General features: G+C 39.4%; 1 protein-coding gene across 1 annotated transcript in view; it reads right to left on the bottom strand.

The window, feature by feature from the left end:
• Nucleotides 1-23,525, bottom strand: part of LOC136833798 (N-acetylneuraminate 9-O-acetyltransferase) — a 263,251-nt gene that overhangs the window by 121,442 nt on the left and 118,284 nt on the right. Inside the window, exons 8-9 of the mRNA XM_067096057.1 lie at nucleotides 15,339-15,557; nucleotides 3,355-3,503 (exon numbers count right to left, since the gene is read on the bottom strand). Coding sequence (XP_066952158.1) covers nucleotides 3,355-3,503; nucleotides 15,339-15,557 — 368 coding nt within the window. The remainder of the gene's footprint in view (nucleotides 1-3,354; nucleotides 3,504-15,338; nucleotides 15,558-23,525) is intronic.

Raw genomic sequence — 23,525 nt, 5'->3', positions numbered from 1 at the left:
TGCTGCACAAATGTTGGTGAACAATGGTTTCACCAACAGACTCATCAACAAAGAAATTCGAACTGGCCTGGAAAAATGGTACAACGGTGAGAGCACACAACCTGCCCCCCAAGATGACATCAAGATATATTATAAGGCCCGGATGCATCCCCAGTACCGTGAGGACGAGAGCTCCATGAAGAAAATCGTCATGGAAAACGTCACCCCGACCGAAGACAGTAAGAGAATAAATCTTGTAATTTATTATAAGAACCGCCGCACCCGTGATCTTGTGATGAAGAATAACCCCTCTCCGCCAGCAAGAGAACCCCTCAAGCAGAAGAACGTGGTCTACCAATTTGTTCGTCCTGTCCGAGGATGCCCCAGCGCTTATATTGGAATGACCACGATGCGTCTGTTAAAAAGGATCTCCTGCCACGCCCAGGAGGGTGCCATCATGAACCACGCCCGTGCTACCCACAATATTTCCATCTCCCGCAACGGTATTATACAAAATATAAGTATAATCGGGAGAGCCGCCGACCCTTGACGTCTGCGCCTGCTAGAGGCACTCCTCATTGCCGAGAGAAAACCAACAATGAATACGACGCAGGAGGCATCGCTCCTACCCACGAATTTAAGAAGAATAATGCAGAACACCCACCTATTCCAATGAATACCTGAAAACGACAACCCTGAGAATGGAGATGCCCCTGATGAGCGAGGCGCCCTTCGAGACAATCCCGACTACGACAGAAAGAGTAGATAATGACATTTCATCCTCAGCCCAATAGCAGCCAAACTACCGATGATGTCAGCCGGCATGACATCACGCAACGGCAGGCCAATGGGAACGCTGGAATGAATGATATTCCCAGTTTGCGAAGATCTGTCAGGATTGAGCTTCGCCGCAGAAATTTGGCTTGAAGTTCGCTGACTGCAACCAATCAGAATTCGCCATCCATGACCCCCCGCTGAAGCCCGTGTACAGTATAAGTTCAGAAGGACCTATGCAATCTGCCAGTCCTCTACTAGCTCCCGCTGGAGAATGACAGAAGAGTCTGTCGAAACGTCGTGGCAACAATTGTATAGAACTAACTGTATAGAATATATAAAGAAGCAGAATCCAGATTTTGACTTTGCGAGCTGTTAGCACGCACCTCCACTGAAGAGAAGTCCGCAATAAGGAAAATAGAAAAAGTCTTCTACAAAATAAATGCAGCTGAAGCAGCAATAATATTCAATAGAACCTATTATTATTATTATTATTATTTATTATTATTATTATTATTATTATTATTATTACTACTACTACAGTATTTGAAAATTAGCACTTATTAGGTAAAAATTTTTTTACCACACAAAACAAGTAAACATATACATGTACCATAAAAATTCTCTCATCTCAATAAAAGAGAGAGAGAGAGAGAGAGAGAGAGAGAGAGAGAGAGAGAGAGAGAGAGAGAGAGAGAGAGAGAGAGAGAGAGAGAGAGAAATGATTACTTTTATTGTTATTCAATTTATGCATAAAAGCTTGAAAATTCATAAATTACATTAAAAATTGAACAAACACTTTTGCAGGGTTTCTCAGTATTCGCAAATGTTCATGAGGCTGTGAACGACTCGTGTATGACAATTAGTTAGGTTCCAATGAAAAGTTCTTGTGTCTGTGAATTCGCACTGTACTGTAAACTAACTTGTTTACCTAGCCTAGGCTACTGCTTTATCTAGCCTGGGCTACTACAAATCACATTTAAGGCTATAAGCTACATAAGAAAGTACTTCAATGAACAAATTTTACCAAAGGATAATTTTCAATAAGCTAGGTACATAAATTAAGTACATTTTCAATGTCCTTTATATGAAAATGCAAAAGTTTAATATTAATATATGCAAACAGACACAGCAACCGTTTTCCTAGGCAACGTTGCCATCAGCAGAACAGTATCTACTGGAAGTAGGTCCGCGAAGGCAAACCATCGTAAAATATGATACAAATTCCCTGATATTAATGATAATTGGGGAACACTTCCACAAAATCCAATCGGTTCGGCACATCCCTATTGATCAATGCGATTTCAGAGCACAGGTAAGATGGACGAAAATGTGATATGTCTTGTTGATAGAACAGACCATAGAGTAATTAAGATCCGGGTCGCATTTTCCCGAGATGTAACCGAGTACCGGGACCTTTCCCTGAAAAAAGCAGGATGCCATATCTTTAAAACTAACCATAGAATATTCTTGAAAACATATCTCATATGTTTTTCACACCCAAATTACTACAGAAACACTAATCTAGCCAGGGCTGGTGCAATACTAGCATACATCTCAGGAATTTGCATCCTGGTCCCACGCCAATATGTGGTTGACTAAATGGCAACCTACGTAAGATGCGCTGTTGCCACATCTTGCAGGTTGACTACAGGAATGAAACTGTGGTAGTGCTGTAGACAAGAGAAAGAGTCTTGAGTCCTACTGTATATTCTACACTGGCCAAGACAGACTAAAAGAGAATTCTTTGATATTAGCTGGTCTATCTTATGGAGCCTCTAAGGACCATGAGAGAGTAACTCCTTTGAGGACTCACAGTGGCTACACTATCAAAAAATTATTATTAAAAAAAAAGTATAGTCTTCTTGATCTAAACAGCGATAATGGATTATAACCCGACAACCATCAGACTGAGGCCTTTTGAGGCTGGCTGCCATGGACTATTAAACCCATCTCCTTTAACAGCAATATGAATAAAAATAGCTAAAGAGTGAGGCGCTGTAGCTTCTGATGGGACAATTTTAGAATCCTCTTCTATCTCTAACAGGTCCAAAACTAAATCTCTCATTTAGTGGGAAGTCCTTTAGTCTCTGGCCAAACAGACTTCCACAAGAGCTGCACAATAGCAAGTGAGACTAATGGGTACAGCTGACCCATGAGCACAGCCACAATATCTATGTCAATCATATCATGTATACTGAGAAGCCATATTCTGATAAGTATGTGACGACAAAATTTGCTATTTATCAGAGAAGTCACTACATGATACAACCATCATAATAAAAAAAATCATTTCAAATCACTATATCTTCACATGAACACTGCCAAAAGTTAATGATGTGAGGCAAGGAATAGTTTTAAATGTGCAAATTCATGAACACAACCACAAAGTTTTCCATTGATAAGACCAAGGTGCTCCAAACTGAACAAATCTCTAAACTCTTTATAACTTCACATTTTATCAAGGTGCTGGTAAAGAGGTTAAATCCTCAGTAATCTAATAAACTAGATAACATGAATAAGAAAGAAAAACAAACCTAAAACTGTCTTTACAACTACATAATGACTGACTTTCATAAAAACATCTACAGACTTTTTTACCTTTCCACTCATCAGTCATGTCTCGATGAAGAAGGCGTGTCTGAGATGTGTCTTCTGTGAAGAAAAGTCCAAGGGCAAATACATATCCCAGGGGAAGCCAAAAGTTAAGCTGGGAGAAATACTTGTTTTCCTTCATAAATAAACTTGTCCTGAAATAAAATAGGATACGTTCAATTTCCTATATTAGTTATGGCAATCAGACAGAGTTAACATGGTGTAAAAATTCTGATTCACCCCACATAAAAATAAAAAATTAGTTCTCGTAAATATTGTAAGGTTCAAGGCTACCAAAGCTTGCAAATAATGTTAATCAAAGTCAGCATATGAAGTATTTATCATCATCACTGAATAGTCCATGATCTTTATTATGAATGGTGACCTGAGGAACTGATTTTGGCCATCTAAATTTGTGTCATGTGAACTCAAAACAAGCACATGAGAACAGCTCTTGACATGACATGCGGTCAAAAGACCCTCATGAAATGCAGTACCCTACAGTACATGTACATAAGTGATGTCACTGTATGGCTTGCTTCCTTCAGTGCGTCTTCTGCAACACAATGTAGATGATACTAACAATTTCTGCAGTATTCATTTGATCCAACTGCTTTACTTTCTGCCTTGTACTTTTTATACATCCCCTTTGGTCTTTTCTCACTTGGCTGTTTAACTTCTTTAACTATAAAACTGTTTCATTTTCAATTATCATTTAAAAGCAAATCCTTCACAAGATTGCACTGAGAGTCTAGCAATGTGATTCAGTGATGGTACTACACTGCTTCACATTATTAATAACGAAAAAGTGAGGCAACCATACCAAACAAATATATATTTAAAAGCATATGTAAATGTTTCCAAATCTGATGACCACTAGCAATATGCAGTAGTATTTTCCTGTGTCATTATAAAAACTCCACCCGCTATGCAGGTTCAGTAAACTCTCCTCAAAGTGCACCAATCTAACGTTTACTTGCATGGTAAAAAGAAATGTGACTTCATTCCCAAATGGAGGACCCAATCTTTACTTTGCAATTCTACTGATATTTAAGAGAGAGATGATTGTACACTCTGTTTCTGCACATGTACAAAAACATAAAAGAAAACTAAACGCTGTTTTTAAGAATGTAACTTACATCAATTGCCTTAATTTTGTGCAATGACTCTTTGGTCACATAGATTTGCACTAATCATGAACGAAAGGGACTATATTGTTACCGTAACACTTTACGAAATATTTTGTTTGGATCCTATTTCTTTTTTATATTCCATATATCAATGTAACTGAGGGCAAATTCTATAATATTCAAAGCCACAAGAAATTAAAATGAGTTAAAAATAATTATAATATTCAAAGCCACAAGAAATTAAAATGAGTTAAAAATAAAACTGCAAGAAAATTCCTTGCTTAATGCACATTTTTAAATATTCCATCCCAATCATTGTGAAATTGAGTATTTCATTATGTTCAGACGTGAACAGTCCTGTCAATCGTGTTATCAGACTGGCATCTGTTTAAAGAGCTTCAAACTAAAAGAAAACATTCATCTGTATCTTTTGTGAATATAAAGGATATTATTTTACATTAGCATATATTTTTATTAAACCAAAAATAATTTGCATTCATCTGCTTGTTGAGCAGACCAATCTGGATCTTTTGTTCCAGGAAAAATTGAATATAAAGGAATGAAAATAATTATTTTGATGTAGTGATCCATATAGACTTGTTACCTCAGTCATCCTCTTGCTAAGTTAACATCTGCTAATTATCAAAAAAAAAATTTTGAGATGAGAGCTAAAAGTTATTGATTGGAAACCAGGAAAATTATTGAAGCTTTGCAACAAGTTTAATCTAAATCAGTAAATGATTGGATAAAGTGATTTAAGGATGGTCGGGAGGACCTCAAAGACAACCCAAGAGAGGGAAGACCATCGACTGCAAAAAATGAAAGAATAAGCAGAATCTAGTGGATTTGCACTACTATCGATATGATAGCTAATGAAACTGGGATCTCCATGGTTCCGATTTTCAATTTTAAATGAAAATCTTGGTTTGAGTAAACTTTCAGCACGTTGGGTCCCAAAAGCCTGCAAAGACCAACTGCATCAAAGCAACTTTCTCTTGCAGTTTTAACGAAGATTGAATCAAATGAATCAGAGTTTTTGACCGGATTGTTACTGGAGATGAAACTTGGATAAATATGACCCAGAAAGTAAAATTCAATCAAAGCAATACAGAGGTTCAGCTGCAATTTATTTTCTGCCCAATATCATAAAAAAAGTGACTAAATCAAAAAAAAACAATGAAATAAAAAGGTATTTTGCAAAAACTGAAGACTGCATTGGCAAATCTGATGAGAATTTATCATGATAACAAATTGTCAAGGTTGTAGTATGGAAAATTTAGGGTTTTCCACATCCTCCTTATACTCCTGAGAGATTTTTTCCTGTTCCCAAAACTCAAGGAACACTTGTCCGTTTGAATCTTTGAAAACATACAGTTTCAACATGGTTTAATAGTTTTTTTGCAGAGGTTTGAAAAGTGTATAGAGTTAGATGGTAGATATGTAGAAAAATGATGTTTGAATTTCCTTAAATAAAGAGTATTTGTTTTTCCTGAAACTTTTGACTTACCCTCGTATTATATACAGCAATTTATTTTTAATATCATAAAAAAACACTGAAATGAAATAAAATATTTTTACAAATCTGATGAGAATTTACATGTCAAATTGTGGTGGTAGTATGGAAAATTGGGTTTGAGACGAGGATTTATTTTTCTCCACAGTTTTTTTTTTTAACTTATTTTGGCAGTTTGTTAGTGTATGGTTATTTGATTATTTGTGTTTATTTTTTCTTTTTTTTTAACTGGCAGTTTGCTTGAGTGTTAGGGTAGACTGAGAGCAAGAAATCAAAGAAGCACAAACGTAAGAACAGAGATTTTCCTTCAGGGGACAAGGGATTAGAATATTATGAAATGATAGCGAAAGAATTACTCTAAAGGAAGAGACAATTCGAAGAGAAGTAGCAAATAGAGGAAGAGAGGAGCAAGAACATAGGGAGAGAACGTGAAGCTGCCACATTGCAGAAAAAAAAAACACTTGGCCAGGCCACCCTTCTCCCCTGTTCCTCCATACATGATGCTAAATCCTGAAAGGTGCAGATCTTGACACACTTTCAGCAAAGAAAGTTCGAAAGCAGTTGGAAAGGAACAAACAACTAGGCGTTGATCCCTCTAGAAGGAAGGAGAATATCAACAAAATAATACTGATGTTCAGCACGCTAACTCCCAATCTGAAGAAGAAGTCTCACAGACCATAGCTGGGAGAAAACTGTAGTATTGGGATTGATGAATTAGGTTGGGGTTCTTTTGATAGTTGTGGGAGGATTGTAAATTAAGATTGGTGAGTTGGGCTAAGGTTCTTTTTGGTGGTCGTTGTAGATTAAGATTAATAAATCAGGTTAAGGTTCTTTTTTATGGTCATTATAGATTAAGATTGGTGAATTGGGTTAAGGTTCTTTTTGGTGGTATTGTAGATTAAGATTGATGAATTAGGTCAAGGTTCTTTTTGATGGTCATTGTAGTATTAAGACTGATAAATTAGGTAAGTTTCAGTTCTGGAGATTAAGGTAATAAATTAGGTAGGGGAAAGTCAGAGTTTTATTTAGTAACCTCTAAATTTGTTCCCATCATCCTGCACCAATTGTGTCAAAGAAAAAAACTCCTACATAATAAGGAAATTGGGAATATTGATTGACTGATTGAACAATTATGAAATTTAGGTCTTGAAGACCAAGCGCCGGAACCCACCAAGATTATTCAGTGCAGCAATGAAGATAAAATATATAAATTAATTACGTGATTGATAACGAAAAGATGAATGATAACATACTGTACTAGTAAAATTCAGTGTTAAAATATGAATGTAAAAAATCAAGAATGATATTAGACAAAACCCATAAAAAATAAACATACATAAAACTTTTATATTTAAAATATATACTTAATAGATAAAATAAATATGACAAATCTTTAATAAATATACTAAATTATATCTCATTAAAAAGATCAGATTCTCTCAGATAACCCATAAGGTTATCTACCTCAACATCATCATTTAAAATTTCCAAAACAGTCTTCCCCTCTAATAAGTACTTTGCCATAAGGCGATTAAATCTAGGAAAGTGCACCAGCATGTGCTCAATGGATAGCTGATCATCACAGTGAGCACAAACTGGGGCACTGGCTCCCTCTAAAATGTAGCTATGGGTGGAGCAGGTATGGCCAATCCTAAGCCGTGTTAGGATGATCTCAAATCTTCTGTTATGATTAAAACCCGAACTCCAAAAATCAATACTTTTCTAATATTTCTGTGCTTCCTAATTGTGGAAAAAATGGAGGAAGTCCACCTCTGCCGCCATTTCTTATGAATGTATCCTCTAATAACTGGATGCATATCCAAATGTGGCACCTTACTAGTTAAGAAATCACATCTTGCAGCATCCTTTGCTTTACTATCAACCAGTTCGTTTCCTTCTATACTAGTGTGTCCAGGAATCCAACAAAACTTAACTGATTTGTGGCAAACAGAAAGATAAAAAAGCCATTCCTGAGCCTTTTGAATTAGGGGATGGGTAGGATTAAATTTCTTTAGGGTTTCTAAAACACTCCTTGAGTCACTATATATCACTGTGGACTTAAATTTCTTATCAGATGCAAGATTTAAAGCATCAACTATGGCTGTTGCTTCAGCGGTGAATATGGATGAGGAGTCTGGTAACTTTTTTATATATGATTCCCCCTCACACACTGCTGCACATCCCACTCCATCTTCTGATTTTGATCCGTCAGTGTAGATTTTCCTCTCATCATGCTCCAAAGACTTGTTTCTGACTCCTTCTTCTGGACGACCTTTCTTCTCTGTCTCTTTAATGCAGACATCTATTGCTGGAATAAACCATGGGGGACAGCAGGATGTTTAACTTGTAGGATCTTCTGTGTTTTTAAACTTTCATCCTCCAGTTCACCCTGCTGTTTGATTTGAAATGGTACTGAAGATCTAGATCAAAAAAGCCTTGGGTCACACTGTTTTAAGATCTCAAAAGAAGGATTCTCCTTTGAGTTTTTTAGCTGCATGGTGTATCTCAGACCTAGCTCATGCCTCCTTAAGTCCAGTGGTAGCTGATGGGAGCCTACATAAATGCTTTCAATGGGTGAAGTTCTAAAAGCGCCAGTGCAGGTCCTTAGCCCCATATTATGCACAATGTCCAATTCCTTAAGTTTAGTCTTTGAAGCAGATGAGTATACTTGGCAGCCGCAGTCTAACTTAGATAAACATACTGCATTACCAAGCCATAACAACGATTTCTTTAACAGCATCCCAATTAAAATTAGATAATACTTTTAAAATATTTAGTGATCTCTTCACTTTCACTTTTAACTGGTCAATATGATTATTCCATGTGAGCTTTTCATCAAAAACCATTCCTAAAAATTTTACTTCATTAGAGCAAGGTAAAATAATTCCATTTAAGGTAAGAATTGGAATGGTTTCTTTAGTTCGGCGCCTGCAGAACCGAGCAGCAACAGTTTTTGATTTGGAGAATCAAAATCCTTGCTCATCAGCCCACTTGCTTACTTTATCGATGGCTCTTTGCATGAACCTGCTAGTAGATGCTGCATCATATCCTGTGCAGTACAGAGCCAAATCATCTACAAATAAAGAGCCTTTTACTGGTAATGATATCTTTTCTAATACTTCATTAATGGCAACAGCAAAGAGGGTGACACTAAGGACACTACCCTGAGGAACTCCCTCTTCTTGTAAGAAAGGTTGTGATACATGATTCCCAGCTCTTACCTTTATATATCTTTCTGACAAAACCAAATTTATAATTCTGATAATTTTTCCTTTAATGCCCATCTTATACAACTTTCTTATAAAAAATACCAAAATGCCATGTGGTGTCATATGCCTTTTTCAAATCAAAGAAAACTCCTATTGTTTGGCTCTGTTTAACAAAACCTTGTTGTATTTGGTTTGAGAGCCTGAGCAAGGGATCTACAGTAGATCTCGTTTTCCTAAAACCAAACTGAAATGGAGAAAGCAACTTATTTGTTTCTAAGTGCCATACAAGTCTGATGGAAAAGATGAGTAACACCAGACTTGTATGGCACTTACAGACAAATAGGTTGCTTTCTCCATTCCAGTTTGGCTTTAGGAAAACGAGATCTACTTTAGATTCCTTGCTCAGGCTCTCAAACCAAATACAACAAGGTTTTGCTAAACAGAGCCAAACAATAGGAGTTTTCTTTGATTTGGAAAAGGCATATGACACCACATGGCATTTTGGTATTTTTTATAAAAAAGTTTTATAAGATGGGCATTAAAGTAAAAATTATCAGATTTATAAATTTGCTTTTGTCAGATATATAAAGGAGAGGTGTGGTATGCATCCCCCGTGAATAAGGGGGGTTTGCTACAAGTTTAGTTAATTCTAACTATGAGTATCACACATATGTCAGTACACAAGAGAATATTTCATCATTGTTGACATTTCCTCTTAGTGCTCTCTCTCTCTCTCTCTCTCTCTCTCTCTCTCTCTCTCTTGTACCCTATGGACATGACTGTACTTATCTTTTGGTTTGAAAGAATAACAAATGAGAAAATAAAGTAAAAATATAAATGAGAGTACTGTACCATAATATATATATATATATATATAATTAGTAAAAAAAATGCACCAAAGTTTCTTCGGTGCAATCAAGTTTTCTGTACAGCAGCTATAGTATATAATCAAGGCCACTGAAAATAGACCTATTGTTCGGTGGTCTCGATATAATGCTGTATGAGCCACAGCCCATGAAACTTTAACCACAGCCTGGTGGTGGCCTGTCCTATATCGTTGCCAGAAGCACGTTTATGGCTAACTTTATTAACCTTAAATAAAATAAAAACTACTGAGGCTAGAGGACTGCAATTTGGTATGCTGATATGTTTGATAATTGGAGGGTGGATGATCAACTTACAATTTGCAGCCCTTTAGCCTCAGTAGTTTTAAGGGGAGCGTTTGACGAAAAAATCGAAAAATCAAAATTTTCTGAGATATTTTATATATGGCATCATACATATCCTGACTATCTTCTCAGAAAGTTTTATTAAAAAATTCGCCATAGTTTAGGAGTTATAAATAAAAACAGTAACCCTATCATTGACAAAATTACATTTTTCGTATAATGTAATGATAATGTCAATATATCGGTAGTAATTTCCTTTTAGCTATGAAATAATAATATCTAAATGCGTTATATGGCAACCCTGTGGACCTAGTACACATCAGCGAAAGCCAGGAATGCCGCAGGGCAGGCAGTGACGTCAGACAGTCAGTCAGTAGCAGCTCAGAGCTTGACTAAGTAAGACATCGCGCTGCCCAACCTGAGCCGTGTTTTGACACTCGCTTCATCTAGCTTCATTTAGCGAAGTTATATTACTTTGCAAGTCTATTGTTATATATTTTGGCTTTTTAAATATGTCATAAAAGCATCAAACTGTGTAACAGCAAGCAAATAAATACACAGAGAAGCAAAAAATATCGTATATCTCAAAACTAAAGTTATCGACATTCAAACTGCATCTCCTCCATAACGAATGCACCGATCTCAATGAAACAAAAAGCAAACGAAAGCTAAATAAATTGTCTACAAACAAATAGAGAGTTTTTTTCATTTTCTCCCTCGAAAATTTTTGGGGAATTTTTTTCCAAAAAATCAATCGAAGTTTTTTCAAAAAACGAAAAATATTCATAAAAAAAGAAAAAAAATTGAAAAAATGCTCTCTTACTTTGTTCTAATATATAATATCTGTCTACCACGTAAATTTGAGCTCTTAGTTTGCAGAAGTTATGGATTAGATGCATTTTGAAAAATTTTTGGGGGTGGGGTTACCAGCTAATGGGGGGAAGACGAAAATTATGGTTACAGTCCTTTGCCCTATACAAAAATAAACCCAGGCACAAAATTTGAAACTGATTCATTAAAAACACGGGAGTTATTAGCGAAAAACGATTTTATCAAACGCTCCTCATATCGTTATAAAACTTTGAAGGCCGATATCTCAAAACTAAAGTTATCGACATTCAAACTGCATCTCCTCCATAACGAATGCACCGATCTCAATGAAACAAAAGCAAATGAAAGCTAAATAAATTGTCTACAAACAAAGAGAGAGTTTTTTTCATTTTGTCCCTCGAAAATTTTTGGGGAATTTTTTCCCAAAATCAATTGAAGTTTTTTCAAAAACGAAAAATATTCATAAAAAAAGAAAAAAATTGAAAAAACGCTCTCTTACTTTGTTCTAATATGTAATATCTGTCTACCATGTAAATTTGAGCTCTTAGTTTGCAGAAGTTATGGAGGAGATGCATTTTGAAAAATTTTTGGGGGTGGGGTTACCAGCTAATGGGGGCAGAAGACGAAAATTATGATTACAGTCCTTTGCCCTATACAAAAATAAACCCAGGCACAAAATTTGAAACTGATTCATTAAAAAACAAGGGAGTTATTAGTGAAAAACGATTTTATCAAACGCTCCCTATAAGATCTAAGGGTGGACAAAAAAGTGTGGACAGAAAAAAGGGGGGACGGATAGACAAAGCTGGAACAATAGTTTTCTTTTACAGAAAACTAAAAGTGAAGGAGAGTGTGTGTGTGTGTTACTGTACTTAGCCTTCAATGTAACCATACCTCGGTTATTGTTCTCTCTCTCTCTCTCTCTTTCTCTGTACTGTGCATACCCTTTAATAAAATGTGAATTAATATATCATAAACATAAAAACACAATAGTTGGGTCTACCTAGCCCTCTTCACTCATCCAACACTAAACCCCCATCCATTCCCAGTCACTGAAACTGCTCCCCAGCTCCAACCACCTTCCATAACAATACCCCTAAGCCTTCCTCTACCCTGCCTTACTGCCTTCCTCTCCGATGGCACCAAGCCATCCGGCCACCCCCACCCCCACCATGGAAACTTCTCGAGGGTCCCCCAACCACCAAATATCCTTTCTCAGTCAGTCCGAGCATTGGCAGTGTTGCAAACGTTTTCTTGAGGCCACGCAGCATTGCCAAACATCAGAGGGCAGTTTTTTTCAAATTTTAAAAAATTCATATATATCATATCTCTTTGGGGCCTTGATCTATGGTTCAGGTGTGTCGGATAATGTCCAGTTTTGGATAATGGTGATACGGATAAATGAGGGATTACTGTTTATCTCATGATAGAAATGGAATAGGGAATCCCTATACATGGTGAGATAGTAATGTCAGAGGGAAGGTCTTCGATAAAAGATAACTGAAGTATGAATAGCTATGAACAATTAACCCTTAAACGCCTGTTGGACGTAGCAAACGTCGACTAAAATTGTCTGTTGAATGCCGAGTGGACGTAGCAAACGTCGACTACAAAAAATTTCAACCTTCGGTCAACTTTGACTCGACCGAAATGGTCGAAAAACCCAATTGTAAGCTAAAACGCTTACATTCTAGTAATATTCAATCATGTATCTTCATTTTGCAACAAATTGGAAGTCTCTAGCACAATATTTCGATTTATGGTGAATTTTTTAAAAAACTTTTTTCTTACGCCCGCGCGGTAACTCGCCCGAACATCTCAGAAATTCTTTCGTCATGTTGTCGTAATGTTTGCATCATTTTACATTAGTAGTTACATAAACTTTTATATATTAAAATGTGCGCAATTTCATGTACAATACAACAGAAAATAACTCATGGTTGTAGCTTTTATCAGTTTTGAAATATTTTCATATAAATCACGATAACTGCCAAAATTTCAACCTTCGGTCAACTTTGACTTGACCGAAATGGTAAAAAATGCAATTGTAAGCTAAAACTCTTACATTCTAGTAATATACAATCACTTACCTTCATTTTGCAACCAATTGGAAGTCTCTAGCACAATATTTCGATTTATGGTGAATTTTGAAAAAAAAACTTTTTCCTTACGTCCGCGCAGAAATTCTTTTTCAATCACGTTGTCGTAATGTTTGCACTGTTTTATATTAGTCGTTACATAAAGTTTTATATATGGAAATGTGTGCAATTTCATGTAGAATACAACAGAAAATAACTCATGGTTGTGGCTTTTCTCAGTTTTGAAATATTTTCATATAAATCACGATAACTGCAAAATTTCAAGCTTCGGTCAACTTTAACTCAACCGAAATGGTAAAAACGCAATTATAAGCTAAAACTCTTACATTCTAGTAATATTCAATCATGTACCTTCATTTTGCAACAAACTGGAAGTCTCTAGCACAATATTTCGATTTATGGTGAATTTCTGAAAAAAATTTTTTCCTTACGCTCTGCGCCTACGTAACTCGGCCGAACATCTCAGAAATTCTTTCGTCATGTTGTCGTAATATTTGCATCGTTTTACATTAGTCGTTACATAAACTTTTATATGTGAAAATGTGTGCAATTTCATGTAGAATGCAACAGAAATTAGCTCATGGTTGTAGCTTTTATCAGTTTTGAAATATTTTCACATAAATCACGATAACTGCCAAAATTTCAACCTTCAGTCAACTTTAACTCGACCGAAATGGTCAAAAAACGCAATTGTAAGCTAAAACTCTTACATTCTAGTAATATTCAATCGTTTACCTTCATTTTGCAATAAATTGGAAGTCTCTAGCACAATATTTCGATTTATGGTGAATTTTAAAAAAAACATTTCCTTGCGCTCTATTGCTGCAACTCGCCGAACATCTCAGAAATTCTTTCGTCTCATTGTCGTAATATTTGCACCGTTTTATATTAGTCGATACATAAAGTTTTATATATGAAAATGTGTGCAATTTCATTTACAATACAACAAAAAATAACTCATGGTTGTAGCTTTTATCAGTTTTGAAATATTTTCATATAAATCACGATAAATAGAAAAATTCGACTTTCGGTCAACTTTAACTCGACTGAAATGGTCGAAAACTGCAATTGTAAGCTAAAACACTTACAGTCTAGTAATATTCAATCAATTAGCTTCATTTTTCAACAAACGGGAAGTCTCTAGCACAATATTTCGATTTATGGTGAATTTTTGAAAAAAAAAAAAAAAAATTTTTACGTCCGCTTCATTAATTCATGCATCATTTTTATAATATTTTCTCTGTGTTGCTTTGATCATTTTAAAATTTGTTATATACCAAAATCATCGCAATTTAGTGTACAATACAACTAAAAAAATTAAGCCATTAGCTTTAACCGTTTTGCTTACAGCGATTTGTATACAATTATATACGAGTTTTTTTTCGCTGTCATATATTCCAATATTTATATATGATAATGATATTTTTTCATTTCTGATGGTTGCATACTAAACTTCAGGCAATTACAAAAAAATGAGCCAAAAATGAACTCTTAATCTTAAAAACTAAGCGTGCTGTGATTTTTGAAAAACTTTTTTCCGCTTCGGCGCTAACTCACCGAACGCCGCCGGCATACGGGAGACGTTTTTGTAAATAGGGCTTCAGCATTAAAGGGTTAATTATGGAGGAGCACAACTGAAATTTTTATAAATCAAAATAATGTATTAATGAAAAGGAGGGTTCTAAACTAATAACAATAGAGGAGGATACTACTAAGGATCAACTAGGGGACAGAACAGATGATTTGACTTGACAGCAAATTATTAAACAGAAACTTTTAAGGAATTAACAAAGCATGAAGAAATATAATATTCTTTATTTTACCTAATAATATTTTACCTATCATATGAAAATAAAAATCCTCAATGGCCAAAGAAGAATATTTGCTCAAACCTTTATATATAAAAACAATTTTGTTGAAAACACACACAAAAACCATTACTTATCATTAACCTTTTGTGAGAATTTCAAGACATAACAAAAAAAACAATGGGCCCTTGATGAAACAAGTACCTGCTTCACTTAATAATAATTTCTTACCTGTCACATAAGAAGAAGTACCCCATCATAAGTCCCAATTTTCCAAGTGCCATGAGGAAATCTTGAGGAGACGGCTGCTTACTCTTCTTGGATGGGCCACTACTCTCACCAGTGAGTGGCTGACCAGCTTCTCCATTACTTTCTGAAGTAATGATGCCTTCTACATGGTGAGAGGCACAAAACCACTGTCTAACTGACACTGCTATCATGATAATCGGGCTGTAAGAATATGACATAATTGAAAGCCCTTAAGGATGTACATTGTAAAACAGTCATCCTGAAAGCAAAATGGTTTTTACTCACATTTCCAAAACTGTAAATAATACTTAATAAGGGGAATATACACCAAATCCTACCTGCAAGATTAAGACATGGCTAATTTCATGGATTATTTTCTATTTAGACAAATTAAGATATTGGCTGACACATATCTGTTTAAACACTTGTTGAATCTCCAGATAAGATCACATACAGATAGACAGGATGTCTCGGTCTGTTTGCATACACCTTCAAAATTTTACCTTAGGTAAAACAAAATTATCCTTTCAATTGCCTGGTACACTTTCAATGACTAGAATGACCTCATGAGAAAAAAAGGAAACCTTCCCATAATCAAGTTTTTCCATAGATCTCTGAGAATGTAAGAACAAAAGAGAGACTAATAAATGAAAAAGAAAAATTAACAGCAGGGATTACACGAGATATTATGATACTGTATTGCGGGGATACCGTGATTTAAGTGGCAGTGTATGCTTGGAGGATGGAGAGTTCTAGGGGTCTTCGTCTTCTTCATCTTCTCTGAAGAGCAATGAAGGTTTAGGGGAGAAATAGGTTTATTTCTATTTTTTGCCACGAAACTCCTCTTAGGATGTTAGAGAGTAAAGGAAATTACCTAACTTTAAATTAGCTTACAATGGATATGACATGAGTTGTGATGTGGAGTGCTGACACTAAAACTGCCCCAAAAATGAATAATCAACTTAGACAATTGGAAAATATGTTTTTAATTTTTTAAATAAAACAGTGATTTTTATGATAAAATAAATTTTTCTGGGCTCGACCTGTGTCACCCGGTGAAATATCCTTTAGCACATATTTCTAGGTATAAGTATTGCTAAATATACCAGAGAAAAAGCTAAATACAATGCCAGGGTTACGATCCCTGGATCGAACGCCATTATATGGTGTCGGTATACATAAAGGGTGAGTGGTGCCACTGCCACAGGCCTCCGCCCTATAGAGCTCTCCAATCTCAAAACCCCGAAAAGTGAGGAGCCGTTACATACCTCACCCTCTTCTCCCAGCCAACCACCACCTCAGCCGCCATCTTGTAAACATTCCAATTTAGCACGCTTCCAGACAACACCGTGATTTTTCCTTGGTGCTCTGTTTCTTTGGATTTTAACTAATTCATCATGTCATCTCTTCCTGAATTTCCAACTAAGTTGAGTACCATCTCCTTTTGGTTTTTTCTTACAGAGGCATCTTATTTGACCTTTAATATATTGTTTACCAGGTAAATAACGCTACGCAGCCGGACGTGGCTGCGTCGGCCTCTGCCATGCTGGACCCTCAGTCTTCACATGTTTTTAGCATAAAGTTGCTGCTAGTTTTTATCCATACTCCTTCAATTGGAGTTTTATATATATAGAAATCACCATTTCGTTGGTAGGAGGTTGGGAGCCCGTATCATGACTGATCTAGGCTAGAGGTGGAGGTTTTTCCCCCTCCCCTTTTCTGATCATAATTTCTCCCTTTTCCCTGGTTCCCTTCCTCCACCAGCGAGTTGGTACATTCTCCATGATGGTACTGTTATGCTTATGATCATTTCTGATGTGTACAATGTTGGATGACATGTATATTCTTGGATTAGTTTTATGTGTGATTCGACGTCAGGGTCGGCCATCTTGGGTATCCCTCGCTTTCATATATCGGTGGTTGTTTGGCCTTCTCTGCCGCTGAGTCTTTTATGTATTTATACTATATAATTCTATGTATATATATGTTTTTTATATTTCACACATCATCTGGTTAACTTTTTTATCTTAGTACTCTTGAAGTCAGGCAGTTTTATTCGATTAGGTATTTACTAGCCTAGCCTACTCGGCCGTACCGTAATCGGTTTCGGAGAGTTAGGCTGGACAGGATAGGCTCTTTTACATGCTTATGCTTCCTAGCTCTCCTGACCAGGCCGTTTTGAGGTTTTGGAGGGAGATGTTAGGTTGTTGAGGGAGTTCCTCGTTCTCTCCTGGCCCACCTGACCATGCTGTCACGTTTTTGGAAGGTGAGGTTAGGCTAGTGAGGTAGTTGCCCTTCCCCCCAACTTTTTTAGCCCACCTGACCAGGCCGTGAGGTTTTTGGAGGGTGAGGTTAGAATAGTGAAGGGTCTCCTCAATTCATAGTCTTCCACCTGACCAGATTGTCGGTTTTGGAGGGTGTGGCTAGGCTTTGCGTGGTCCCCCCCCCCCTCTGTTGCGCCTATTCTGGCCTTCCTGTCCAAGCCAAAAAGCTTTGGTTTTGGAGGTTGGACTGGGATTGAAGGTTGCACAGATCATTTCATGTATGTAGCCTAGTCCTTCTTTACCTGATCAGTTAGCTTTTACGAGTGACCTGACATCTCCCACGTGAGGGACGCCATCGCCACGCTCGCACCCTGTGGGGAGTTTTCTTCGGCTTCCAGAGGGTGTTACCCACCCCGTCAAAGCCACCGCTTGCCGGATTTCCGCCACTCTGCTAACTTTTCCCCTTACCGGCCGGTGTTTCGTTTGTTCACTTTCCACAGTGTTAGCTGGAGCATCGAACACAGTCCCAGGGATGCTATCATGACTTTCGCTATGTTCAGTCTCCGCCAGGTTAGTCAGATCTCTCATTGTTATCGTACACGTTACCACTCTGGTGGGTATGGTATTCGGTTAGTTGGCGTTTTCCACTATCTGGTTCCCGCCCTGCGCGTTGAGAGTTGAGCCATATGCGAAGACTCCTCTCCGCCTCTTCCGCCGTTACCATAATGTGTGACATAACGAGATTTCCGTGGCAAATCAGGGCGGAGTACTATAACACCAGCGTATCTTTAGAGTACTTATGTTTACATAATTAGTAGTTGACCATTCCGTAGCATAACTTATATCTATTTCTGCTGCTGGATTCTTTTCCGGCAGTGTTTTATCATATGATAAGCATGGTTAAGGTATCCTATTACCGCCAGACCTACTCCGCGGGCCTTAACTCGATCGTTACTCATGTATCGTATATTAATTCTATACTGCCTGATTTAATTCCGGCGGGTTTTGCCTGATGATAAGCATGTTCCATCACCCATAATTTAGGTTAAGGTATCCTATTACCGCCGGACCTACTCCGGCGGGCCTTAACTCGACGTTACTCATGTATCGCCTTTCCGCTTACAGATGGTACGCTGTCAGGAGCCTGGGTGCACAGCAGTTCTCCAACAACCCTGTGGCCATGAGGTGCCGTTCACACCCGCTGCTCGGTTCGCGTTGGGGACTTGGTCGCCTGGCACCCGGATGGCTGTGAGATTTGCTACGCTCTGTACGAGCTAGTGGTTGATGAGTCGGTAAGCTTTAGAGACCGCTAACCTTTAGCCTCCTTTTGCCTTTAATGTCTTATATTGACATATACGACAGTTGGAGAATATTTTCAGTAAATCCTTCCCTTTCTTTCAGTCTGACCATATTACCCGTGACTCTTCGCTGTCGACCCTGAAGGTCTGGGTCAGCGGGTTTGGGAGGAATGTTGCGTCGGGCAAGCCGTACGTCCTGTCAGAGGAGATATGCAATCTCCTCTGCCCCGAGCCCGGATCTCAGCTGCAGTGCCGGCGGAAGTAGCCGCCCTATAATTGAACGGATCCGGGAGGAGACGCAACCCTCCCAAGAAGACAACCTGTGGAGAGGTGGCGGAAGAGGTGGCGGCCATCAATATCCACCTCAACCAGTGAGCGTCGATCCGGACCACCAGGTAGAAGGTAAGGTGGTAAGTGAGGCAGGGGAGAGAGTGTTGGTAGTCCCCTTTTTGGTTCTCCTTCTTCCTTCTTCTTCTTCCTTTCAAGGGTTTCATAAATCAGCTATCCTTGAGGACAGGTCGAGGTCTGTTGTCCCCAAGGTGAAATCCTTGAAAAAGAAGGACTTACCTAAGTCCTCTAGACCTCAAAGGTCTAATCTGTCAGCTCCCTCAAGGTCGTCACTGGCTCTTAATCCAGTGGCGTCCACTAGTAAGGCTACTCCCCCGCCCAAGGGGTTGAGATCCAGGACGTCTAAGGCTGATCCCCTCACAGCCTATCTTTGACCCTGAGGTTTTGCCGGAACTTCTGATGCAGAAGTTAGATAAGAAGGTTGAGGCCAGGATTCAAGACCTTTCCTCCCAGCTCGCTTCGAGCTTACAGACCTCTGGTCAGTCTGTGCAGTCATTGGCACAGAGGATGCAGACCCAGGAAAGCTTGCTCTCCGGGTTTATGCGCTCCGGAGTAGCAGGGCAATCTTACGTTGTTCCGGATGCCTCCAGACTGGCCCCCCCTTGATAAGGGAAACCCGTGGCGGCTGGCTCTTCATGCTCCTCTACACAATGATACCCTGACCATCGAGGGCTTGGGGAACTCGTCGGTTGGAGGAACTGGAGTTCTTTCCACCCGACCTGGTGCCTCCCTACCCAGGCTATGCCAGGCTAACAGAGGAAGCCTGGATTAGATCAGACAAGGTCCCGAAGGAGACAGTTATCTTCCGCAGGGACCAAGCCCAATCCACCTTGATGTGTGCTCTCACTGAATGGGAGTGCGAAAATACCAAGCTTACCCCCTTTAAGGGGACTTTCACGATGTTCTCGGTAGGTGACTCCATCCCTACCCCCTGCACAACCAAGATCGCAGTGCTGACTAGTCAGGCGGGAATAGAGGGTAAGCCGCTGCCTCAACTCCGGGAGACAGATCCCACCTCTCTCGTCTTCCCCGGAGATTCGGAATTTTGGTTGGGAGCTCCGGCCACGTTCACGGTGGGCAAACTCGACCCCGAGTGCGCCTCCACTCTCTTTAGTGAACAGCTTCCCAAGATTCCGGAGGCCTTTCTGAAGGCGGAGTTCGAGGCTAGATGCAGGTTGAGTCGCTCCCTGCATTCCATTACTATTAAGGAGGTGACGGCGGTACTTACGCTGAAGAACCTCTATTCCAGGTCCTGACCAAATCCCTGTTAGCGGCATTCCAAGCGGACCTGTATGACTTTGTAGTGGCGAGACTAAACTGCCGGAAACATATCTTTGCAGATGCCACTATCAGACACGAGCCCAATAGACTAATGAAGAGTTTTATCTGGGGTCCTAACATCTTCCCGGAGGATGAGGTCAACAATGTTCTGGCGGAGGCAACCAGAGCGAATCAGAGCCTTCGCTCCCGCTGGGGTCTCCCCTTTAAAAGGAAGGCCACCGAGTCCGCCGGACCTCAAGCCAGGGATAGGAAAAGGTTCAGGAGGTACAGAAAACCTCAGACCCAAACTGTGCTTCAAGCTGTACCGGTCTCTCAGATCGGACAGCCTTCAACTTCCAAAGCCCAGCCTCAGCAACAGTTTGTTCTGATGCAGCCGGATCAGCAAACCCTTGCTCAGCCAACCTTCGTGGCGTCCCCGGTTTTCAATGCTTCGTTTGAAAGCCAAGGGGCGTTTCGAGGCTTTAACAGGCATGCGAGGGGAAGCAGAGCCAGAGCCGCCTTCAGAGGTAGGTCTGCATCACGACCTCTTTCACGGGGAAGAGGAGGCCGAGGAGGTAGAGGAAGTAAGCCCTCTTCCGCTCAATGAGTCTCCTCAGGTGGGCGGGAGGTTACATCTCTTCCAGGACCATTGGACCTTCAGTCCGTGGGTCCACAGCATAGTTTCAAAGGGTCTGGGATGGAGCTGGAGCAGAGGGCCTCCTCCGCCAGTCAGGTTCCATCAGTCTCCATCCAAAGCCCTTCTGGACTTTGTAAAAGACCTTCTCCAAAAGAGGGCAATAAAGAGAGTGAGACACCTGAAATTTCAAGGCCGGCTGTTCAGTGTTCCGAAGAAAGACTCAATCCAGCAAAGAGTAATTCTAGACTTGTCTTGTCTCAACTTATACATTCAATGCGACAAGTTTCGTATGCTTAGAATCTCGCAGGTGCGGACCCTACTTCCCCGTGGGGCCGTCACCACCTCTATAGATCTTTCAGACACTTATTATCACGTCCCGATTAAGAAACTTCTCTCCTTACCTAGGATTCAGACTAGGGAAACAAGCATACTGTTCAGAGTCATGCCATTCGGGCTCAACATAACGCCCAGAATTTTCACCAAACTGGCAGAAACAGTAGTCCAGCAACTACGGGCCCAAGGGATTATGTTAGCCACATACCTGGACGATTGGATAATTTGGGCATCCAACGCCAAGGAATGTCGAAAAGCAACATCCATAGTGATCAGCTTCCTGGAATCCTTAGGTTTTCAAATAAACAGGAAGAAATCCCACCTAGTTCCGGAGACTCAGTTTCAGTGGTTAGGAATCCAATGGGATCTGGACACACACAAATTGTCACTTCCGCCAGCCAAAAGGAGGGAAATAGCCAAAGCTACCAGGCAGTTCCTCAAAAACAAAAAAGCCTCTCGTCATAACCAGGAAAGAGTCCTGGGTTCTCTTCAGTTCGCGTCAGTAACAGATTTGCTGCTGAAAGCCAAACTGAAGGATATAAACAGAGTATGGCGGAGACGAGCCAACAGCAGATACATAGACAAAATGTCTCTAATTCCGTCAGTGTTGAGGTAGAGGCTTCGACCATGGTCAACAGTCAAGAGTTTGTCAAGGTCAGTGCCTCTCCAATTTCCCCCTCCATCATTAGTGATCCATATGGATGCTTCCTTGAGCGGGTGGGGAGGATATTCCCAACACAAGAAAGTTCAAGGAACATCGTCAACTATGTTCCGCCAGTTCCATATCAACATTCTAGAAGCAATGGCAGTATTTCTAACTCTAAAGAAACTACGTCCAACCAGGCAGATTCATATCAGACTGGTACTGGACAGTGCAGTAGTTGTGCATTGCATAAACAGAGGGGGCTCCAAGTCGAGCCGGATCAATCAGGTAATGATCGCAATTTTCTCTCTGGCAAGGAGACATTGTTGGCACCTGTCAGCTACTCATCTGGCAGGTGTCCGGAATGTCAGTGCAGATTCACTGTCCAGGACAACTCCTCTGGAGTCGGAATGGTCATTGGACAAAGCATCATTCGAGTGGATTTGTCTTCAGGTACCAAGTCTCCAGGTGGACCTGTTTGCCACAAAGAGCAACCACAAGCTTCCGTGTTACGTTGCTCCCAATCTAGACCCTCTAGCTCACTCCACAGATGCGATGTCAATAGATTGGAACAGGTGGCAAAGGATCTGTCTGTTTCCACCAATAAACCTGTTGATGAAAGTTTTACACAAACTCAGATCATTCAAAGGTCAAGTAGCACTTGTGGCACCCAACTGGCCGAAGAGCAATTGGTTTCCTCTTCTTCTAGAGTTGAAACTCCAAGATACAAATCCCCAGTCCAAGGTTGACACAAATAGTACAAACTCGGACTGTGTCAGCTTCCTCAAGAATTCTGAATGCCCTAGCTTTATGGACTTCATGAAGTTTGCAGCTCAGAGAGACGCTAACATTGATCCTATTAATACACTGTTCATAGAATCAGACAAAAGGGAATCTACCCTCAGACAATAAGACTCAGCAGTTAAAAAGTTAGCATTATTTCTGAGGGAATCTGAAGCTCAGGAAATGACCACGAACCTTGCAATCTCTTTCTTCAGATCATTATTTGAGAAAGGACTGGCCTCTAGTACTATTACTACAGCAAAATCTGCTTTAAGAAAAATATTTTTACATGGCTTCAATATTAACCTTACAGATTCATATTTTTCAGCAATTCCTAAAGCATGCGCTGTCTTAGACCAGCAACCCGTCCCCACACGGTTTCCTGGTTCTTAAATGATGTACTTAAATTAGCATCAGACACTGATAATGAACTGTGTTCATACTCGAGTCTGTTAAGGGAAACGTTATTTTTAATTAGCCTAGTCTCAGGTGCCAGAATTTCTGAACTGTCTGCTCTCTCTAGAGAACCGAACCATGTTGATTTCCTCCCGTCAGAGAGAAGTTCTGTTGTCTCCGGATCTCAAGTTTCTAGCTAAGAATGAA

This window comes from Macrobrachium rosenbergii, chromosome 52, assembly GCF_040412425.1.
Source record: "Macrobrachium rosenbergii isolate ZJJX-2024 chromosome 52, ASM4041242v1, whole genome shotgun sequence".
In the NCBI taxonomy this organism is placed as follows: domain Eukaryota; kingdom Metazoa; phylum Arthropoda; class Malacostraca; order Decapoda; family Palaemonidae; genus Macrobrachium; species Macrobrachium rosenbergii.
Note: the sequence above shows the minus strand (reverse complement) of the source record. Positions and strands in the feature narration are given on the sequence as shown.